An 18,052-nucleotide genomic window follows, 5' to 3' on the forward strand; every position below is an offset into this window, starting at 1 on the left:
CATTATGTAGTGTCCTTCTTTGTCTCTTCTAATAGTCTTTATTGTAAAGTCTATTTTGTCTGCTATGAGAATTGCTACTCCAGCTTTCTTTTGGTTTCCATTTGCATGAAATATCTTTTTCCATCCCCTTACTTTCAGTCTGTATGTGTCTCTAGGTCTGAGGTGGGTCTCTTATAGACAACATATATATGGGTCTTGTTTTTGTATCCATTCAGCCCATCTGTGTCTTTTTGTGGGAGCATTTATTCCTTTTACATTTAAGGTAATTATCGATATGTATGTTCCTATTCCCATTTTCTTAATGGTTTTGGGTTTGTTATTGTAGGTCTTTTCCTTCTCTTGTGTTTCTTGCCTAGAGAAGTTCCTTTAACCTTTGTTGTAAAGCTGGTTTCACGGTGCTGAACTCTCTCAGCTTTTGCTTGTCTGTAAAGGTTTTAATTTCTCCATTAAATCTGAATGAGATCCTTGCTGGGTAGAGTAACCTTGGTTGACGGTTTTCCTCCTTCATCACTTTAAGTATGTTCTGCCAGTCCCTTCTGGCTTGCAGACTTTCTGCTGAAAGATCAGCGGTTAACCTTATGGGGATTCCCTTGTGTGTTATTTGTTGTTTTTCCCTTGCTGATTTTAATATGTTTTCTTTGTATTTAATTTTTGACAGTTTGATTAATATGTGTCTTGGCATATTTCTCCTTGGATTTATCCTGTATGGGACTCTCTGTGCTTCCTGGACTTGATTAACTATTTCCTTTCCCATATTAGGGAAGTTTTCAACTATAACCTCTTCAAATATTTTCTCAGTCCCTTTCTTTTTCTCTTCTTCTTCTGCAACCCCTATAATTCAAATGTTGGTGTGTTTAATGTTGTCCCAGAGGTCTCTGAGACTGTCCTCAGTTCTTTTCATTCTTTTTTCTTTATTCCACTCTGCAGTAGTTATTTCCACTATTTTATTCTCTAGGTCACTTATCCATTCTTCTACCTCAGTTATTCTACTATTGATCCCATCTAGAGTATTTTTAATTACATTTATTGTGTTGTTCATCGTTGCTTGTGTCATCTTTAGTTCCTCTAGGTCCCTGTTAAATGTTTCTTGCATTTTGTCTATTCTATTGCCAAGATTTTGGGTCATCTATACTATCATTATTCTGAATTCTTTTTCAGGTAGACTGCCTATTTCCTCTTCATTTGTTAGGTCTGGTGGATTTTTATCTTGATCCTTCATCTGCTGTGTGTTTTTCTGTCTTCTCATTTTGCTTATCTTACTGTGTTTGGGGTCTCCTTTTTGCATGCTGCAGGTTCATAGTTCCCGTTGTTTTTGGTGTCTGTCCACAGTGGCTAAGGTTGGTTCAGTGGGTTGTGTAGGCTACCTGGTGGAGGAGACTAGTGCCTGTGTTCTGGTGGATGAGGCTGGATCTTGTCTTTCTGGTGGGCAGGTCCACGTCTGGTGGTGTGTTTTGGGGTGTCTGTGGCCTTATTATGATTTTAGGCAGGCTCTCTGCTAATAGGTGGGGTTGTGTTCCTGTCTTGCTAGTTGTTTGGCACAGGGTGTCCAGCACTGTAGCTTGCTGGTCGTTGAGTGGAGCTGGGTGCTGGTGTTGAGATGGAGATCTCTAGGAGATTTTTGCTGTTTGATATTATGTGGAGCTGGGAGATCTCCTGTGGATCGGTGTCCTGAAGTTGGCTCTCCCACCTCAGAGGCAGAACACTGACTCCTGGCTGCAGCACCAAGAGCCTTTCATCCACATGGCTCAGAATAAAAGTGAGAAAAAGTAGAAAGAAAGAATTACTAGAAGAAAGAAAGAAAGGAAGGAAGGAAGGAGAGAGGGAGGCAGGAAGGAGGGAAGGAAGGAAAAAAGAAAGAAAATATATAGTAAAATTAGATAAAGTAAGATAAAATAATGTTATTAAAATAAAAAATTATTAAGAAAACAAATGAAAAAAAAACGGATGGATAGAACCCTAGGACAAATGGTGGAAGCAAAGCTATAAAGAGAAAATCTCACACAGAAGCATACACATACACACTCACAAAAAGAGGAAAAGGGGGAAAAAATCATAAATCTTGCTCTCAAAGTCCACCTCCTCAATTTGGGATGATTGGTTGTCTATTCAGGTATTCCACAGATGCAGGGTACGTCAAGTTGATTGTGGAGATTTAATCTGCTGCTTCTGAGGCTGCTGGGAGAGATTTCCCTTTCTCTTCTTTGTTCGCACAGCTCCGGGGATTCAGCTTTGGATTTGGCCCTGCCTCTGTGTGTAGGTCGCCGGAGAGCGTCTGTTCTTCGCTCAGACAGGACGGGGTTAAAGGAGCAGCTGATTCGGGGGCTCTGGCTCACTCAGGCCCGGGGGAGGGAGGGGCACGAGTGCGGGGCGAGCCTGTGGCGGCACAGGCCGGCGCGCCATGCATTCTCCTGGGGAGGTTGTCCCTGGATCACGGGACCCTGGCAGTGGCGGCTGCACAGGCTCCCCGGAAGGGGGATGTGGATAGTGACCTGTGCTCGCACACAGGCTTCTTGGTGGCGGCAGCAGCAGCCTTAGCGTCTCATGCCTGTCTCTGGGGTCTGCGCTTTTAGCCGCAGCTTGCGCCCGTCTCTGGAGCTCCTTTAAGCAGCGATCTTAATCCCCTCTCCTTGCGCACCAGGAAACAAAGAGGGAAGAAAAAGTCTCTTGCCTCTTCAGCAGGTCCAGACTTTTTCCCTGACTCCCTCCCGGCTATCTGTAGTGCACTATCCCCTTCAGGCTGTGTTCACGCAGCCAACCCCAGTCCTCTCCCGGCGCTCCCGACCGAAGCCCGAGCTTCAACTTCCAGCCCCGCCCGCCCCGGCGGGTGAGCAGACAAGCCTCTCAGGCTGGTGAGTGCTGGTCGGCACGGATCCTGTGTGTGGGAATCTCTCTGCTTTGCCCTCCGCACCCCTGTTGCTGCGCTTTCCTCCGCGGCTCCGAAGCTTCCCCCCTCCGCCACCCGTAGTCTCTGCCCACGAAGGGGCTTCCTAGTGTGTGGAAACCTTTCCTCCTTCACAGCTCCCTCCCACTGGTGCAGATCCCGTCCCTATCCTTTTGTCTCTGCTTTTTCTTTTTTCTTTTGCCCTACCCAGGTACGTGGGGAGTTTCTTGCCTTTTGGGAGGTCTGAGGTCTTCTGCCAACATTCAGTAGGTGTCTGTAGGAGTTGTTCCACGTATAGATGTATTTCTGGTGTATCTTTGGGGAGGAAGGTGATCTCCGCGTCTTACTCTTCCACCATCTTCCCCTTGTCTCGCCTTAATTTTAATAAAATAGCCCCTTTGGGCTTCCCTGGTGGTGCAGCGTTTGAGAGTCCGCCTGCCGATGCAGGGGACACGGGTTCGTGCCCCGGTGCGGGAAGATCCCACATGCCGCGGAGCGGCTGGGCCCGTGATCCGTGGCCGCTGAGCCTGCGCGTCCGGAGCCTGTGCTCCGCAACGGGAGAGGCCATAACAGTGAGAGGCCCGCGTACCGCAAAAAAAAAAAAAAAAAAAAAAAAAAAAAAAAAAAGAATAAACTAGCCCTTTTGAATAATTTAAAGCATTTATTTTGGCTCTAGGTAGCCTTCTGAATTTCCTGGTAGACACTAATTCTCATGAAAATCTAACCAGATGGGAAAGGAACAACATCATTTGTTACTTTTCCTTTGGTTCAATTTCAATTATTTTAGATTCTGGGCTAATGTAACTCATTACTGAGTTATTTATTTGTATAATTTTGTTTTTTTAACAAACATGGTTCTGTGACTTGAAACTCTGTCTCTTGGGATGTTTGCAGTTCATGGAGCATGGAGTACTTGGCAGCCTTGGGGCACATGCAGCGTAAGTTGTGGGAAGGGTACCCAAACAAGAATAAGACTGTGCAATAACCCACCACCATCGTTTGATGGATCCTACTGTGATGGAGCAGAAACACAGATGCAAGTTTGCCATGAAAGACACTGTCCAGGTAAGAGAAATACAATGTTTGTACCCTTAATAAAATAACATCTATCTCTGATCTAGGGAGTATTTCAATAAGAATCATGGTCAATAAGAACATCACTCAACATATCAATGCCCAGAGGTTAACTTGGTCATTTTTAAGTAGTAACAGAGCACATATGTTTTTCTTTAACCCAGTTGATGGCAAGTGGGCCACTTGGACCAGTTGGAGTACCTGCACTGTGTCCTGTGGAGGAGGTGCCAGACAACGAACAAGGGACTGCTCTGATCCTGTTCCCCAGTATGGAGGCAACAAGTGTGAAGGGAGTGATGTGCAGAGTGATTTTTGCAATAGTGACTCTTGTCCAAGTGAGTGTTGGAAATAGTGAGTCAACATTATACTTTCTTAAGTTTCATTATGGACTCAAGTCAGTAAAGTTATAAAATAGTCTGTTACTTGATTTGTCTTCCTCTGGTTTAGGATATCAAAATGTTGCATGGTTGCTGTTTTGTCTAATACCATAGATGCCACTGATTTATATGGGCAGGGGCTATGTCCTGTTTCACGTGCTCTACAGGACCAGCTGCAGAGGGCAGGGACTAGGGCGCCCTTCCACGCTAACTGGTAATGGTGTTGATTCTTTTATAGAGGCAGACAGGTGGCTCTCTGCCTTAATTTAGTCACCAAGCTAGAATTTTAGACCATAGCAGTATTTGAATTCACTGTATCCTGAACGTTATAGTTTGACTCCTCAGAGATCTTTTCTCATTCCTATCCTCCAGCTCCTGGAAAACTCTAATGCTCAGTAAAGGTAGGTTAAATGGAATTGCACAGTCATTGGAATGTATTCTGTTTCTAGTCAAACCAGCAACCAAACCACCTGCCTTTGGAATTTGCTTATTTATAGATTTGTGTGTTTCTTTTCAGTTCCTGGAGAGAGTCTTTCCATATTTTTAGGATGAATGTCATTCTTTAGCACTTCTCCAATGATTCTGTGTTGTAGCTCATGGTAACTGGAGTCCTTGGAGTGGCTGGGGAATGTGCAGCCGGACGTGTAATGGGGGGCAGATGCGGCGGTACCGCACATGTGATAACCCTCGTCCCTCCAATGGAGGAAGAGCTTGTGGGGGCCCAGACTCCCAGATCCAGAGATGCAACACTGACATATGTCCTGGTGAGCTTCCCAACTCCTGGCAGTAGAACAAGTAAAGCATTTCTTTAGTGCTCACTGTAGTAGCCCATCATTTCAGATCTTAAAATGGAAGTTGTATAGGCAGAGTTACCCTAAATGTAGGTTTTAAAACCTATTTGTTAATATCGACCATTCTATTCTTGTTCATAGTGGATGGAAGTTGGGGAAACTGGCATAGTTGGAGCTGGTGTTCTACCTCTTGTGGAGGAGGTGAAAAGACTCGAAAACGACAATGTAACAATCCAGTACCATCCAAAAGTGGTCGCCCCTGCCTAGGAGATGCTACTCAGGTATCCAGATGCAATATACAAGCATGCCCAGGTAAGCAACTAAGTTAGACTTTGGCAGGACCATATTTACAGGCTTTCCACATATTGAAGAAAGGGGTCACTCTGAGCCCTCAAATTACAAAATAGCACCAACTCTGGGAGGAAGAAATAGGAAAAGTGCGCTTTTTTCCCGCTCGTTGGTGCAGCTCTACACCAAAGTTCATGCTGGATTTTAGTCTCTGATTGCCGTCTTCCAGGCTCCCTTGTAAAAGAAAAGAGTCTGCACAGCCGTATAGTAGTCCTGGGCTTGAGGGGTAAAGGGGCATGGAAGAGTGGGAAAGCCAGGCTGAGGTTCCAAGCGGAAAAATGACGGTGGGGTAGAAACTGAGTATCTAATAGAAATACACAATTGGAGGCTGTTCTTTCACAGATGGAAATATGGAGAACATGAGTGTAGACAGTAAAATAGGGCAAATTCAGCTCAAGGAAAAAGATTAGGGGGAGTTCAACTACCATAATTCAAGTCAGTCATGCAATATGGCTAGATATTGTAAGTGATGCAAAAATTCAGAAGGAACAAAGTCAGAATTCTAGAACTCATGGACCTTAAAAAGAGTTTGTTGGAGGGCTTCCCTGGTGGCGCAGTGGTTGAGAGTCCGCCTGCTGATGCAGGGGACACGGTTTCATGTCCCGGTCTGGGAAGATCCCACATGCTGCGGAGCGGCTGGGCCCGTGAGCCATGGCCGCTGGGCCTGTGCGTCCGGAGCCTGTGCTCCTCAACGGGAGAGGTCACAACACTGAGAGGCCCACATACTGCAAAATAAAAAAAGAGTTTATTGGAGTACCAAGAGATGGTGGATAATACTAAGGGTACTTATCTCAAAGGATAGGCTTCCTAAGTGCTATAAGAAGACCAAAAAGAATATTTTCACATTGTTGAAATATTGAGATACCATTGGACTTTCCAAAGGTTTAAGGTTGCCTTAGAAATAAAATATCCCTGAAAATCAAGAAGGCCCATTTGGCAGAGTGAGAGAAAGGAATTACATGAAAAGATTTATAGGACGTAGGCATGCTGAAAGGGCAAGTATCTATCAGTCAGATGTAACCATATCTTTTTTTTTTTTGTATAAAAATACAATGAAGTTTTTAACTGATATTGTATCCTGAAATCTTGCTGAATTTGTCAGTTTATTTTTTAGTGGATTCCATGGAATTGTTTATATATAAGATCATGTCATCTTCAAATAGAGATAATTTTACTTCTTTTTCTTCCCAATGGATATGGCTTTTGTTTTTCTTGCCTAATTGCCCTGGCTGGAAGGTCTCTTATAATGATGGATAGAGGTAATGAGAACAAATATCCTTATTTTTTCCTGATTAAGGAAGACAGCATCCTTTCTTTTACCATTAAGTATGATGTTAGATGTGGGTTTTTTCATAGATGTTCTTTCACATGTGGAGGAAGTTCCTTTCAATTCATAGTTTGATGAATGATTTTATGATGAAAAGTGTTGATCTTGCCAAATGCTTTTTCTGTGTCTAATGAGGTGAGCATATGCTTTTCACTTATTAAATTCTGATATGATGTATTACATTAATTAATTTTTGGATGTTGAACCAACCTTGCATTCATGGAATAAATCCCACTTGGTCATGGTGATATTTTTTTTATATGTTGATGGATAGCAGTTGCTACAATTTTATTGAGGGTTTTTACACCCATATTTGTAGGAGCTATTGGTCTGTTGTTATCTTGTGATTTTCTTTGTTTTAGTATCAGAGTAATGCTGGCTTTATAAAAGGAGTTGGGAAGTGTCTTTTTTTTTAACATCTTTATTAGAGTACAACTGCTTTACAATGGAGTGTTAGTTTCTGCTTTATAACACAGTGAATCAGTTATCCATATACATATGTTCCCATATCTCTTCCCTCCCGTGTCTCCCTCCCTCCCACCCTCCCTATCCCACCCCTGTAGGTGGTCACAAAGCACCAAGCTGATCTCCCTGTGCTCTGTGGCTGCTTCCCACTAGCTATCTATTTTACATTTGGTAGTGTATATATCTCCATGCCACTCTCTCACTTTGTCACAGCTTACCCTTCCCCCTCCCCATATCCTCAAGTCCATGCTCTAGTAGGTCTGTGTCTTTATTCCCATCTAACCCCTAGGTACTTCATAAACTTTTTTTTTTTTTTTTTTTTAAGATTCCATACATATATGTGTGCATACGGTATTTGTTTTTCTCTTTCTGACTTACTTCACTCTGTATGACAGACTCTAGGTCCATCTACTGCACTACAAATAACTCAATTTCATTTCTTTTTATGGCTGAGTAATATTCCATTGTGTATATATGCCACATCTTCTTTATCCATTCATCTGTTGATGGACACTTAGGTTGCTTCCATGTCCTGGTTATTGTAAATAGACCTGCAATGAACATTTTGGTACATGACTCTTTCTGAATTATGGTTTTCTCAGGGTATATGCCCAGTAGTGGGATTGCTGGGTGGTATGGTAGTTCTATTTTTACTTTTGTAAGGAACCTCCATACTGTTCTCTACAGTAGCTGTATCAATTTACATTCCCACCAACAGTGCAAGAGTGTTCCCTTTTCTCCACACCATCTCCAGCATTTATTGTTTCTAGATTTTTTGATGATGGCCATTCTGACTGCTGTGAGATGATATCTCATTGTAGTTTTGATTTCCATTTCTCTAATGATTAATGATGTTGAGCATTCTTTCATGTGTTTGTTGGCCATCTGTATATCTTCTTTGGAGAAATGTCTATTTAGGTCTTCTGCCCATTTTTGGATTGGGTTGTTTGTCTTTTTGTTATTGAGCTGCATGAGGTGCTTGTAAACTTTGGAGATTAATCCTTTGTCACTTGCTTCATTTGCAAATATTTTCTCCCATTCTGAGGGTTATCTTTTGGTCTTCTTTATGGTTTCCTTTGCTGAGCAAAAGCTTTGAAGTTTCATTAGGTCCCATTTGTTTATTTTTGTTTTTATTTCCATTTCTCTGGGAGGTGGGTCAAAAAGGATCTTGCTGTGATTTATGTCATAGAGCGTTCTGCCTATGTTTTCCTCTCAGAGTTTGAAAGTGTCTGGCCTTACATGTAGGTCTTTAATCCATTTTGAGTTTATTTTTGTGTATGGTGTTAGGGAGTGTTCTAATTTCATACTTTTACATGTACCTGTCCAGTTTTCCCAGCACCACTTATTGAAGAGGCTGTCTTGTCTGCACTGTATATTCTTGCCTCTTTTATCAAAGATAAGGTGACCATATGTGTGTGGGTTTATCTGTGGGCTCTCTATCCTGTTCCATTGATCTATCTGTTTTTGTGCCAGTACCATACTGTCTTGATTACTGTAGCATTGTAATATAGTCTGAAGTCAGGGAGCCTGATTCCTCCAGCTCCATTTTTCATTCTCAAGATTGCTTTGGCTATTCGAGGTCTTTTGTGTTTCCATACAAATTGTGAAATTTTTCGTTCTAGTTCTGTGAAAAATGCCAGTGGTAGTTGATACGGATTGCATTGAATCTGTAGATTGAGTTGGGTAGTAGAGTCATTTTCACAATGTTGATTCTTCCAATCCAAGAACATGGTATATCTCTCCATCTATTTGTATCATCTTTAATTTCTTTCCTCAGTGTCTTATAGTTTTCTGCATACAGGTCTTTTGTCTCCTTAGGTAGGTTTATTCCTAGATACTTTATTTTTATGTTGCAGTGGTAAATGGGAGTGTTTTCTTGATTTCACTTTCAGATTATTCATCACTACTGTATAGGAATGCCAGAGATTTCTGTGCATTAATTTTGTATCCTGCAAGTTTACCAAATTCATTGATTAGCTCTAGTAGTTTTCTGGTACCATCTTTAGGATTCTGTATGGAGAGTATCAAGTCACCTGCAAACAGTGACAGCTTTACTTCTTCTTTTCCGATTTGGATTCCTTTTCTCTCTTTTTCTTCTCTGATTGCTGTGGCTAAAACTTCCAAAACTATGCTGAATAAGAGTGGTGAGAGTGGGCAACCTTGCCTTGTTCCTGATCTTAGTGGAAATGGTTTCAGTTTTTCACCATTGAGGACGATGTTGTCTGTGGGTTTGTCATATATGGCCTTTATTATGTTGAGGAAAGTTTCCTCTATGCCTACTTTCTGCAGTGTTTTTATCATAAGTAGGTGTTGAATTTTGTCGAAAGCTTTCTCTGCATCTATTGAGATGATCATATGGTTTTTCTTCAATTTGTTAATATGGTGTATCACGTTGATTTGCGTATATTGAAGAATCCTCGCATTCCTGGAATAAACCCCACTTAATCATGGTTATGATCCTTTCAAAGTGCTGTTGGCTTCTGTTTGTTAGTATTTTGTTGAGGATTTTTGCATCTATCTTCATCAGTGATATTGGCCTGTAATTTTCTTTCTTTGTGACATCTTTGTCTGGTTTTGGTATCAGGGTGATGGTGGCTTCGTAGAATGAATTTGGGAGTGTTCCTCCCTCTGCTATATTTTGGAAGAGTTTCAGAAGGATAGGTGTTATCTCTTCTCTAAATGTTTGATAGAGTTCGCCTGTGAAGCCATCTGGTTCTGGGCTTTTGTTTGTTGGAAGATTTTTAATCACCGTTTCAATTTCAGTGCTTGTGATGGGTCTGTTCATATTTTCTATTTCTCCCTGGTTCACTCTTGGCAGATTGTACATTTCTAAGAATTTATCCATTTCTTCCAGGTTGTCCATTTTATTGGCATAGAGTTGCTTGTAGTAATCTCTCATGATCCTTTGTATTTCTGCAGTGTCAGTTGTTACTTCTCCTTTTTCATTTCTAATTCTATTGATTTGAGTCTTCTCCCTGTTTTTCTTGATGAGTCTGGCTAATGGTTTATCAATTTTGTTTAGCTTCTCAAAAAACCAGCTTTTAGTTTTATTGATCTTTGCTATCGTTTCTTTCATTTCTTTTTCATTTATTTCTGATCTGATCTTTATGATTTCTTTCCTTCTGCTAACTTTGGGGTTTTTCTTTTCTTTCTCTAATTGGTTTAGGTGCAAGGTTAGGTTGTTTATTTGAGATGTTTCCTGTTTCTTATGGTAGGATTGTATTGCTATAAATTTCCCTCTTAGAACTGCTTTTGCTGCATCCCATAGGTTTTGGGTCGTCATGTCTCCATTGTCATTTGTTTCTAGGTATTTTTTATTTCCTCTTAGATTTCTTCAGTGATCACTTCGTTATTAAGTAGTGTATTGTTTAGCCTCCATGTGTTTGTATTTTTTACAGATCTTTTCCTGTAATTGATATCTAATCTTACAGCATTGTGGTCAGAGAAGAGAAGTTGATACAATTTCAATTTTCTTAAATTTCCCAGGGCTTGATTTGTGACCCAAGATATGATCTATCCTGGAGATAGTTCCATGAGCACTTGAGAAAAATGTGTATTCTGTTGTTTTTGGATGGAATGTCCTATAAATATCAATTAAGTCCATCTTGTTTAATGTATCATTTAAAGCTTGTGTTTCCTTATTTATTTTCATTTTGGATGATCTGTCCATTGGTGAAAGGGGGGTGTTAAAGTCCCCTACTCTGAATGTGTTACTGTCAATTTCCCCTTTTATGGCTGTTAGTATTTGCCTTATGTATTGACGTGCTCCTATGTTGGGTGCATAAATATTTACAATTGTTATATCTTCCTCTTGGATCGATCCTTTGATCATTATGTAGTGTCCTTCTTCGTCTGTTCTAATAGTCTTTATTTTAAAATCTATTATGTCTGTTATGAGAATTGCTACTCCAGCTTTCTTTTGGTTTCCATTTGAATGGAATATCTTTTTCCATCTCTTTACTTTCAGTCTATATGTGTCTCTAGGTCTGAAGTGGGTCTCTTGTAGACAGCATATATATGGGTCTTGTTTTTGTATCCATTCAGCCAATCTGTGTCTTTTGGTGGGAGCACTTAGTCCATTTACATTTAAGGTAATTATTGATATGTATGTTCCTATTCCCATTTTCTAAATTGTTTTGGGTTCATTATTGTAGGTCTTTTCCTTCTCTTGTGTTTCTTGCCTAGAGAAGTTCCTTTAGCATTTGTTGTAAATCTATTTTGGTGGTCCTGAACTCTCTCTGCTTTTACTTGTCTGTAAAGGTTTTAATTTCTCCATCAAGTATGAATGAGATCCTTGCTGGTAACAGTAATCTTAGTTGTAGGTTTTTCCTCCTTCATCACTTTAAATATGTCCTGCCAGTCCCTTCTGGCTTGCAGAGTTTCTGCTGAAAGATCAGCGGTTAACCTTATGGGGATTCCCTTGTGTGTTATTTGTTGTTTTTCCCTTGCTGATTTTAATATGTTTTCTTTTTATTTAATTTTTCACAGTTTGACTAATATGTGTCTTAGCGTGCTTCTCCTTGTATTTATCCTGTATGGGACTCTCTGTGCTTCCTGGGCTTGATTAACTATTTCCTTTCCCATATTAGGGAAGTTTTCAACTATAATCTCTTCAAATATTTTCTCAGTCCCTTTCTTTTTCTCTTCTTCTTCTGGAACCCCTATAATTCGAATGTTGGTGCATTTAATGTCCCAGAGGTCTCTGAGACTGTCCTCAGTTCTTTTCATTCTGTTTTCTTTATTCTGCTCTGTGGTAGTTATTTCCACTATTTTATCTTCCAGGTCACTTATCCATTCTTCTGCCTTGGTTATTCTGCTATTGATCCCTTCTAGAGTATTTTTAATTACATTTATTGTGTTGTTCATCATTGCTTGTTTCCTCTTTAGTTCTTCTAGGTCCCTGTTAAATGTTTCTTGCATTTTCTCTATTCTATTTCCAAGATTTTGGATCACCTTTACTATCATTAATCTGAATTCTTTTTCAGGTAGACTGCCTATTTCCTCTTCATTTGTTAGGTCTGGTGGGTTTTTACCTTGCTCCTTCATCTGATGTGTGTTTTTCTGTCTTCTCATTTCGCTTATCTTATTACTGTGTTTGGGGTCTCCTTTTTGCATGCTGCTGGTTTGTAGTTCCCGTTGTTTTTGGTGTCTGTCCCCAGTGACTAAAGTTGGTTCAGTGGGTTGTGTAGGCTTCCTGGTGGAGGGAACTAGTGCCTGTGTTCTGGTGGATGAGGCTGGATCTTGTCTTTCTGGTGGGCAGGTCCACGTCTGGTGGTGTGTTTTGGGGTGCCTGTGGCCTTATTATGATTTTAGGCAGCCTCTCTGCTAATGGAGGTTTCTCTGTGAGACGAGAGGGCCATGCTCCTTAGTAATGATCCAGAGAACTAAGTAAATTAGTAATCCTTCTACCCTTCTCTCGCCCTGCTTAGGACTAAGGATAAGAACCAGTGGAGCCAACCAGGTCCTGACTGGCCCTCCTGTGTACTTTCCTGCATCATCTTGCTGCATGTTTCCCTTCACTCACTAAGCTCGCTACTCTTGGCTTCTCAGATGTGACATGCCACCACCTCCCAAAAGGGTGACACATGCTGTTTCCTCTACAAGGAAAGCCCTTTTCCTGCCTTCCTTGACTGAGCTAAGACCTTAAGTTTCTTCAGATCTTCAATCTATTTTTACCTCCTTCTCAGACTTCCCTGAGTGGTAGATATCCTATTCATTAAGATATACATTTCATTTTTACATTTATTTGTGGAATTCTAATTAATGTTTATCTCCCCTATTCAGACATAAGTGCTGTGAAGGCAGGCTTCATGTCTTTTTTATTTTCTTTCTTACCATTCTATCCTCAGTACTTGATGAACAAATTAATATAATCCAGAACATAAAGGGTGAATCAATGTGAAAAAAATGTTTCCTCTCACTAGTAAAATAATGTAAATTAAAATGGTGAAACACTTATTGACTTTTCTCAGACTGAATACAATTGTATTTCTCCCCAGTATATAATACATGATAACAGTATCTGAACCACCTAGCGATTGTTTAAAAATATATTCAATTAAAAGGCATTAAATAATGAATATTTTAAAATTTAACTGTTAGCCTCTTCACAGTACATTTCCCTCTCTTGTCAAAGCATGTACTCCTTAACCACCAGTTCTGTGTTAGTAACCAATAATTTTGTTGAACAATGGAAAGAAGGCATAAAATTACTGTAGAGTTACTTTTAAAAGACTGTATGATTATTTTTCAACATAATTGTCTTGGTACGAATTTTGCAACAATGTTAAAAGTACAATATTCTTCTCAAATTTTTCTCAAGTTAAACATTTTCCAATATGTTTGTAATATGAAGAGCTTGGTAAGCCCTTGATCTGAAACTCAAGACGAACAATAACCCTTAGATACTTCACATTTATGTTGACAGTGACCTGTCACAAGACTTTGGAGCTGTTTTGTTGGCAATCCCTCCTTTCCCCTCCGTGTTCTCTTGAAGGAGGCAATAGAGGAAAGAATATGTGTTTTGATGACAAGCAGATCTGTGTTCATATCCTCACTCTACTGCCTCTTAGCTGGGTAATCATGGGAAAAGTCACTTGATTTCTCTGAACTTTATTTTCCTAGTCTGCAAACTGTGGCTGTTTAAAACTACCTTATAGGATGTTTGCTAGAATTTAAAGAGTTAATGCATATTAAGTGCTTACTGTAGCACACATGACATGCTCAGTAAACTCTCATTATTATCATGATTTCATCACCAAATACATACTTTATTTTGGCTTTGGGACCGGGTGCCGAATGAATTCTTTGGGTTGTGAAATAATACTATGATGTACGTAGATTGGAAGGGTCCTAGATTTATATGGGTTGATGAGTGTTACATGAGAGTAGAATGTTTTGAAATCTTACGTATTTCACTCTTAAATTCAGATGTCATATGATCTTTTAAATGTTTGAGAGGAGACTTGGAGCATCTTTGAATACTGGCTTTCTTTTCTCCCATGTAATGTTGATGAAATTGTTTCCTTATCCAAGAATGTTTTTTCTTCCCGCAATAGGTGGGCCCCAGCGAGCCAGAGGAAGTGTTATTGGAAGTATTAATGATGTCGAATTTGGAATTGCTTTCCTTAATGCCACGGTAACAGATAGCCCAAACTCTGACACCAAAATAATACATGCCAGAATTACCAATGTACCTCGCAGTCTCGGTAAGTCTCTTTGCTTACAAAAGTTGTTAATGAGCCTCTTTTAAAAAACATATATTTTTCTTTTTCATCTATTATTAAAATTTCTAGACGATGCTACTACTACATGATCAGTATAATAGTCCTTAGTTTTATCCCAGTGGTAAACACTTAAAGACACATGAGATACTGATATGTATTTTGCTGTTATTCAAGTTTATTTAGGATTCATCCTTTTGAATAACATGCTATGAATAATAATAATGGACTGTAAATATTTTGCTCTGATATCTTATTTATCCCTTTTTCTCTAGGTCCAGCAATGAGAAAGATAATTTCCATTCTAAATCCCATTTATTGGACAACAGCAAAGGAAATAGGAGAAGCAGTCAATGGCTTCACCCTCACCAATGCGGTCTTCAAGAGAGAAACCCAAGTGGAATTTGCAACTGGTTAGTACCAGCTGAACTTATTATTCTATTACTATTTAAAAATATGATTGCTTTAAATGTTGATGGTTAAGAAAAAATACATTATATTTTCCCACAGAGAATAATTTCAAAGTTTTGTTGCCATCTTAGCATAAATGATATAAAAGCAAGTTTATATTTTCCTATAAACTTTTACTGACGTGGGTCTATAAGAGGCCATGTGTTTTCAAATAGTATAGTGATTTTTATAGTCTGAAAGCTTTTTTTTCATCATCTTTCCTGTATCTGTTTTCTTTAAATCCTTAGAGAGGGTTTTGAAGGCCAAACAGCAGGAAGATGAGCCATTGCTAATATTAATTAAAGGCTTTTGTCTATGAAACTGAGAGTCAATTAGGATATCATATAGAGAGTCTTTAATCAAAAAAATGGAAATGAAAACAAGCAAATCTAAACACTTTTCGCTTTATCCTTAGTCTTAATGAATACTTATTAGCAATTCATGGCCCTTTCCAAGGGTCTACAGCTTTTTATAGACCTCCATTTCTAACATCTTTGAAGCTCAGCAGCAGTGATCTTTGAGAAAGAAGGGCTGAGGGAGGGCATAGCTTTAATAAGCCCAGAAGACATGTGGGTCTCTGTATGGCAATCCACTTACAAAGATGCCCCTTTGCTACTTCTTATTTTTCTTGAAGCATTTTTAAAATATTCATTTATTTGGCTGCGCCAGGTCTTAGTTGTGGCACATGGGATATCCCGCACGCGGCAATGAGGATCCCCTTTGCAACTTCTTAAAGCATCCGAAAGAACAAAGCCCTGGGGCCAGACTTGTGGCTATTGCCAGTCTGCCTGGTCAAGCTTTCTATCCCTTCTCACAGACAAGCGATCCATTTTTGTAGAACTGCCTTTCTCTTGCTTGTGAGTTAAAAGTGTGGAATCCTTCACCTAATCATAGGCTACATTTTTGCCACAAAAAAAGATTTTAGAATCAACTTAATTCAATCAACCTAAGTCTTTAATTTGGGGACGAAGTGCTAATTTAATTCTCTTATGATCTGTGTTTAATCAAGTTTGAAGTACAATAACATAGCTGAACTGGTATATAAAAAGTAAATCTGCTCTGTGCTTACACAAACCATATATATATATGGTTATATATATATACTACTATTGAAATGAACGAATTCTAATTCCTAGGAGAAATCTTGCGGATGACTCACATTGCCCGGGGCTTGGATTCCGATGGAGCTTTGCTGGTAGATATCGTTGTGAGTGGCTATGTCCTGCAGCTGCAGTCACCTGCTGAAGTCACTGTGAAGGTAAAATGCTAGGATAACTTGCCTTCGCTGTTTATTGGAGTAACAATAAGAGTAGGAGTAAAAGAGTGCAGAAAACTTGTGTAGTTTCCCTTGTTCATTTTGGGGAGTAAATGTCTAAACCACCGAAGTTAGGAATGGCTATCTGGTCTTTGTTTAAAAATCTTTACGGACAAGCCTTTATAAGCTCTTAGTTTTAGTACCCTGCTTATCAGGACCAAGATCACAGCTTTGTTGATTTAAGCCATTTGTTTAACTTTCTGTAGACAAAGAGAGTACTAATTCTTGCATTAAAGTTTTTGTAGACCATCCTGAGAAGTATTCCAGAAATTAAAGAATGGTAACAATCACCCTTTCACATTTTTTTGACCTACAACTGAGTCCCTTATTAAACTATAACTTATGACACTAAAATTATGAAACTAAGGTATTTACAATTAAAAGGTTCAAATTTTAGTTCCTGAACACTACTGTACAATTACAATTTTATTTAGAATTATATATTTTTATCCCCTAAGCCTTTTTTTTATCTCATTCTACATCTCATAGTACCCTCAAGAAAAAAAAAACAGGATGAGCCATGCTAATCCTCAAATCTGTACTGTCTTTCTTAGGATTACACAGAGGACTACATTCAAACAGGTCCTGGGCAGCTGTATGCCTACTCAACCCGGCTGTTCACCGTTGATGGCATCAGCGTCCCATACACATGGAACCACACTGTTTTCTATGATGAGGCACAGGGAAGAATGCCTTTCTTGGTAGAAACACTTCATGCATCCTCTGTGGAATCTGACTACAACCAGTTAGAAGAGACATTGGGTTTTAAAATCCATGCTTCAATTTCCAAAGGTAATCTGGTTAAAGGAAAGTACAGCTCTTTAAGCTATGCAGTCCTTTCTAAATGGGTAAAAGAATCCCATTGATGCCATTCAAAATAAGGATATTAAGGTATAGACTGAACACGATGACATGTTTTTCTTGTGTGTTGCCCATGTTTCGTAGGTGAAGTCCTGTGGTAAGGCCAATCCCATTGGCATTCTAGTACATTTAGTTTACTAATAGGCATCTTCAGGTGGCATAGTGGAGTTGTTACTGTTCTAGCCTATATACACAGAGAGGTTTAAAAATATATCCTCTGTCAACGATTTTTCTTTGGGTAATAAAGTCCATTTGTTCTTGTTCTGAATCTTATATTTGACAGAATTTTTTTAATTCCTGAAGCATGATGTAAAGGTGTATCTTAACCTAAACTAGCCAAAAAAAGTTTCCGTATTTTAAAAGCAGCTTTTAAAACCCGGGAGGCAATCATTTCAGCTGCCATTTATTGTTCTTGGAAATTATAACTTTTGAACTGCTTTCCCTTGATCTCAGCAGTCTCCCTATGCTGTGTGGTGCTTTGATGTGTCTATACTCTGAGATTTCCTTTTCAGCTGTAAGAGGCAACACGACAATTAGCATTCTATATCCCGCGGGGTTTTGATGCTAGGAGATACTTGCATGTGGTTATGTTACAGGCACTAACTGTTTGAATGACTTTAGCTTTGAACTTTAGGCTCCCATGAGACACTTCAAATGATTCAGAGTGGCCTGGTGAATGTATGTGTTTTGCTGTGTGCTGGCTTTCCTAAAATAGACGCAAGTAGATTTTAACCATCATTTTGCTTATCATGCTCAGCTCATACACTTAAAATTCATTTTCACTGTTTACTCTTGCTTTCATCAGTTGTGCATGTGACTGTTTTCTTCTTCAGCATCTATCAGAACTGCTTCATCAAATTTAAGGTCATAGTAATATAGGAGTATACTCACATTTTTTTGAGCTAATCACAGATTCACGAAGCCTCGTAGCCAGTAGAAC

At 39.5% G+C, this 18,052-nt stretch overlaps 1 protein-coding gene across 1 annotated transcript in view; it reads left to right on the forward strand.

The window, feature by feature from the left end:
• The window catches only part of HMCN1 (hemicentin 1), a 521,707-nt gene that overhangs the window by 451,409 nt on the left and 52,246 nt on the right, over nt 1–18,052 (forward strand). Inside the window, exons 90-97 of the mRNA XM_032606174.1 lie at nt 3,776–3,946; nt 4,120–4,290; nt 4,926–5,096; nt 5,265–5,435; nt 14,322–14,471; nt 14,762–14,899; nt 16,073–16,194; nt 16,806–17,043. Of these exons, the coding sequence (XP_032462065.1) occupies nt 3,776–3,946; nt 4,120–4,290; nt 4,926–5,096; nt 5,265–5,435; nt 14,322–14,471; nt 14,762–14,899; nt 16,073–16,194; nt 16,806–17,043 (1,332 nt within the window). The remainder of the gene's footprint in view (nt 1–3,775; nt 3,947–4,119; nt 4,291–4,925; nt 5,097–5,264; nt 5,436–14,321; nt 14,472–14,761; nt 14,900–16,072; nt 16,195–16,805; nt 17,044–18,052) is intronic.

This window comes from Phocoena sinus, chromosome 1 (genome assembly GCF_008692025.1).
Source record: "Phocoena sinus isolate mPhoSin1 chromosome 1, mPhoSin1.pri, whole genome shotgun sequence".
NCBI lineage: Eukaryota > Metazoa > Chordata > Mammalia > Artiodactyla > Phocoenidae > Phocoena > Phocoena sinus.